General features: G+C 36.1%; 1 protein-coding gene across 1 annotated transcript; it reads right to left on the bottom strand.

Moving 5' to 3' along the window:
* Positions 1-1,269: 1,269 nt before the first annotated feature.
* Positions 1,270-1,853, bottom strand: LOC113311329 (glycine-rich cell wall structural protein-like). The gene is made up of 2 exons (XM_026560167.1): positions 1,844-1,853; positions 1,270-1,697 (listed from the first exon to the last, which is right to left on the bottom strand). The coding sequence occupies exons 1-2, from the start codon at positions 1,851-1,853 to the stop codon at positions 1,270-1,272; spliced, it is 438 nt and encodes a 145-aa protein (XP_026415952.1).
* Between the last annotated feature and the right edge of the window lie 3,938 nt (positions 1,854-5,791).

The following is a 5,791-nucleotide window of genomic DNA, read 5'->3' as shown; positions in this document are numbered from 1 at the left end:
GCTAAATGACCTATTCTACTAAAATAAATTTATGACACAACAAGTTGAAGCAGATAAAAGTTCCGACAACTCGACATACTTGAGACACAATTTAAATATTTGGAAAATTTAGACATGAAGAAAAGTTCTCTTGATTATTCAGTTTTGGCATATGTTGGGTTATTTAAGTGCACAATGACTAGGGTACCGGTAGAAAATTGAACCTAAAAAGTGGAAGTGCAGGAAAAAAGACTACTGCAACTGAGACCTCAGACACTGAGCTTAATCTGATATGTGGTGTAGAATTATACTTCATTGATATACCGTGGAAAGAAGGCGTTCCTTTTTACATCAGTGGATTACTAATTACGCTTTGCACCATATGTGATACTCTTAGATTCTAATGTTTAATGGGCTTAATGGTTCACATATATCCACTCGATATCAGGCACATCCTAAAATAATAATAAAATTAGGTGCAGTAGATAGGTAAGTTCAAGATATATGGCTCAGGGTTTTATTCTTTATGGTAGCAGAGAAAGTGGGGGATCTCATTATCTACACTACCCACTTTGATACTCTGACTGCACCGTTTGTGGTTCAACGCTCTCTGAAGTGGAAAGCAACACACTAGGGTGAATTAGGATCTTACTCTTTGGTTCCAGCAATTAACTCAAATATCTCAGCACAATATATATTATTTGTTAAGAGTTATTATTCCCATAGGGATTGAACTGGATAGAGCAACCAAGAACTCCATGGATAAAAGGGGGCATCTTGAGTACTAGACTTGCAGTTAAATTTTTTTGAATTCCTTGAAAACTATGTCTACATTTCCGCTATCTTAGGAGTTCGAAGCAGATGAAGCAGAAGGAATATTGCTGAGAAAATCACATGAGAAAGCAAAGTTGAAGACTACTATGAGCGTGTGTTGGAGAAGAAACAATATAGAAGGCACCCTAGGATGAAGAAAATGAACCAAAGGAGCCTAAGAAGGGAGAATAAGTTTGTTATTCCTGGTGCGTAGCACGGGCACAAATTTAGTGTATGTTTGGAAAAGTTTTGTAGGATGACATGGCATGGCATGGATTTGATGATGACGTGTGAAACAGGTTATGACGTGGATCACAGTGCATTTGTTTGCGACAAATCAGCCTAACTATGCTCCTTTATATAAAGAAATTATTGATAGAATCTCCAAGTCGATGCTAATTTACTAAGTAGCTTCTTCGAGATACATCACACTAATAATACATATTCATCAAGACACACACATATTAAGTTAGATCTCTAAGGCTTGAGATTATCGGTCGTAGTGGTAGTTTCAGCAGCAAAGGCTTTGGCTTGAGCAGCAGAAAAGCAACAATTGTAGCAATCGCCTTTATAGTACCCACCACGGTAACAACAACCATGTCGGCATCTGTAAGCACCTCCTCTACCTCCACCACCACGCCCACCACCAATACAGTACCCACCTCCATTACGTCCACCACCGCCTTGGTATCCACCTCCATTACGGTACCCTCCTCCATTACCTGGGTATCCACCACCACCTTGATACCCTCCATTACCTGGATATCCACCGCCACCTTGATACCCTCCATTTCCTGGATATCCGCCGCCACCTTGATACCCTCCGTTACCTGGGTATCCACCACCATTAAATCCTCCGAACTTGGCATCCTGCAGACCATTTTTCTTAGTTGTCTTTTCTTTTGCTGCTATACACGACAACAATATAGAGTTAGTATTGGAAATGGATTAACAAAATATTATCCTAATAAGATTTCGTAATTGATGATACTCACTGGTTTTCTCCGGTAAATCCGTAGCAGATAAACCGAATCAAAATAAAGTGCCTTACTCTTAGACATAACATTATTAAAGATGAAAGATCACTGCAATCTGTTTTCAATGTCCCTATTACGATTATTGTTTAACCTATTACGATTATAGTTTAACCACATAGATAATGAAAAAGCAAACCAAATTGTTCTGAAAAAATTCACAACCATATAAAACCCAAAAACATTTTGGGCTTAAATCAGAAACGACCGACAGCGACGGATTAAAGTATTGTTAGTCCTCTCCTAAACCCGCATAAGAAGTGTTATTTATAAACTAAGCTTCAAATAAATGTGTACCTGTTGCAGGGCCTAAAGGCCCATGGATGTGCGGTCCATCTAGATTTTTGGGTGGGATATAAAGGAAACTATGTAATGGTTCTATTCTAATTTCTCTCTCTAGTATGATATCTTTATTCTTGCCTCTCCATATTCTTGTTCATCTCTAACTCTCCTCAAACACGTTATCGGCACGAGCTCTTCCGTGAGCGAAGATTATTTATTATTATATTTTTTTTTATTATTTTTTTTTGATTGGGAAGGGATAAACAAGAAAGGTTTCGTGCCATGCGTACTAAATAAGTGCATATCATATAAACGGTCAACTTAATCTATGACTGTTTATCTTGATCATTAAAAGTTTTGGTTTTAGTGTTCTTTCATTCTCTTGAATATGATATATTGGCTATAGTTGAATGGTGTCTTTTGTTTAATTGGTTGTACCAACTCAATTTCAATGTATTTATTTGGGATTTAGAAGGACTTGAGCACCATTGTTGTGTACTTGATATTCTCTTCCCAAATTTGAAATGCTCTGTGGGATGCAATCCACTGGCTCGACTATTAAGAGTCGGTATTTTTTTAAAATGATACATTGCAATTAAAATCATATGTATTCCATTTATGGAAGAACTCACAAAAGGTGATATGAGTCAGAAAATTTCCATTTCTCTACTTCATCGATGATATTAACGAAACTGTTTATGTTGAAGTATGACAACAAGAGAACTACCTTTTCTACTCGACCTAAAGTAATTGGTTGACATGTGTAGTGAGATTCTCTTGGCCTATTGAGATAAAAAAAATTCTCGCTAAATGTAGCAAAATTGAAAATGGAAAAAACCCCGAAGTAATAAGGGTTACACGTAATGACTCATATAAAGCATGAGAAAAGGAACATATATATCATGGGATGAAGCTAAAATGTAATTCTAACTTCCATCGTAAATGAAAGAGTTGGAAATGCACCTGGTCATAGGTATTGGTATATACAATGTAATGTGTGTATCATAGTAGCAACCAATGTTCACATCAACTTTAATGGCAACAAGAACTTTGTCGGGCCAATCGACTATCTTATTGAGTTGAACGAGCTCCAATGTCTGCACTAATGGAATGAAAACACGAGACATAAATTCTCTAAAGCACTTGAGATATATTTGGTGACACGTAATATATATTCACTCTAAAGTACTTGAGTTTGAATCCCACTTTTATTATGTAATAAGGCCACACCACTTATTAAAACTCTCAAGACCCAAGTGTCTAACTCATAGTTCTTTTTTCTTCCACTAGCTTAAGGAATTTAAACTAGTTGTTGAACTATTTCCTTATAATGTGACTACGAGGATTGGATCATCGACCGCAACATTGCTCAAAATTTGTTTTCAAGATAGAATAAAGACGTCACAAAATCTCTACATGTACCGAGAGATAATCACCTTGTTAAATTCTAAAGAGACCCATGCAAGTGGATATTATATGGAAACTCACAATGATAAGAATGTAATTGATTGAATTTTTTATAGTCTCTAATATATTTGGAAGGAAATATATATTAGAGAAACTAATGAGTCAATCTAGTGAAACGTAAATCACTATAATATTTGGATTATTGAATCCATATTGATTCCGACGATGAAATATTGAGAATTGACTCATACCGGATTTGACATAACCATAAAGGCATTTTGGTTGTGACATGATGTTTCGTTTTGAAAGGAATCATACGTACATCATTGTGTTTGATTGGAAAAAGATTGACAGAATGTGAAGTAGCGACATATCTCTCGATAAGTGCTTTCTAAAGTACTAGATACACAACTCCCCTCCCTCCCATTATGCTTTTAAGTAAGAAAGCATATCATTCATTTCACAAAGTCTTCAGTAAAACAGGATTGAGACCATCCTAAGATGAAAATGGTAAATAGTCCATATTACAATGAAAACAAGGTGAAATTTAGAAAAATATTCATGCAGAATGCGGACCATTAAAATGACTTATGGGATCTGGTGAATGTTTTGACATTTTGGACTAGTTATAGTTCCCAAGAAATTTGCGTTTGAAAACTCCTAGCACATATTACAGAATACAAAATGCAAAGGCTCACCACCCTTATTAATGCTAGAGAATTTACATCAAAAGGACTTGATGGATATTGCATGTTTAATAGGATCAATATAGAGCATCTTATACCCAATGGTCTCGCAGAGGCTACCATCAAAGGTTACAAATGGTGCCTAAGGAATAGGTTATGCGTACCAACCTATCTTTTATTTCTTTTGGGATGTGCAATATTACACGCATCTAACTTAATTCGTTTTTAGAACCTGACATTCGTGTTGTTACGCATTTTTTGTTGCACTATGCATGTCCCATTACGACTCCACATCGTACTATGATGGGTCTTCAAAACTGTTGAGTAGTTATGTTGGAAATGAGTTCCCAACAATTATCCGCATTTTAAAACTTTTTGCAGGAGATCTCATACCGCTAGATTTGCGGGTTATCACTTTAATAAGACAGTCTTCCCGTCGTTAGGGGGAGATAAGAAAAAAGTATTTTCTAAGGGAACGACAGGAATTGTCGTAGTGTGTTCCCACTGTGTATCATATTGGTTCTTGTACTCCACAAATGTAAATGTGAAGTGATAAAGAATATTCCATTTTCAGAATGTACACTGATGTTGCTAAAGTGATGAGATCACACATACCAGCTGCAAACCTACCTGCAAAGTTACAAATCCTCAATACGGGATATACATCATTGTTGCAACTATACTCGGTGGAAGTGTGGTTGAGGTCGTGGCTCCACAAAGCAAGTTAGAGAGACCACTTGGTTCGATCAATCCTCACCTAGAAAGGAAGTAGGTGAGTAAAGCACAACTTATTTATATCATCAAAAATCATCTCATAAGATTGTCTCTGAATATGTCCATGAATCAAACTGGAGGACGCTCCAAAGTTTTAAATGATTCTAGAGAACAATGAAATCCCGACGGATTATGAGAATGCACATGAGTCAATTAAAGAATCATGCGTGCACAATGATGATATAATCCATAAATAGTTTCTCTAGAAGTAGAGCACAATGAGATCGAACGATGCTTTATTTTGATTAATTTCAAATAAATAACATATTTGACCTACACAATCCAGGTAGAACTTAGTTCTTTGGCAAATATACGGGTATTTGGTGTGGTAGTGCTAACCAACCAAGTGTAAAGCCTATTGGACATATATAATTAATTTGTCATAAAGCATATGAAAAGAAAGTAGTCTTAAAGTACAAAGACTCGCCTTGTGGCGCGAGGTTTCTCACAAAGCCCTGGAACTGTTCTCTTGTAATGAACGTTATAGAGTTCCGCTACTTAGTTGGCTTGGTAATTTCAAAAGGACTTGAAATGCAGCATATGTATGTGGTTGTTACGTATCTCTGAAATAATCAAGAGATAGAAGATATTTAAAAAAGTACTTGATAGACTTTTGTTTCCCAAATCAAATGACTCTAAACCACAAAGTGCGTTTACATTTAGATAGTACGCTCACTTATAGATTCAAGCAATCAAGAGGATGTGGTATACCCGTCTAAGTGGCTATTTGATTTGGAGGGGATAGACAAGTAAGTTATTTTTCCTTGCGTATTCATAAGAAAGTTCCTGATTTGGAATTGTAGCTATTTATGTTGA

The sequence above is a fragment of the Papaver somniferum genome, chromosome 9 (assembly GCF_003573695.1).
Source record: "Papaver somniferum cultivar HN1 chromosome 9, ASM357369v1, whole genome shotgun sequence".
Classification (NCBI taxonomy): domain Eukaryota; kingdom Viridiplantae; phylum Streptophyta; class Magnoliopsida; order Ranunculales; family Papaveraceae; genus Papaver; species Papaver somniferum.
This window is presented reverse-complemented; position numbering and strand designations above follow the sequence as displayed.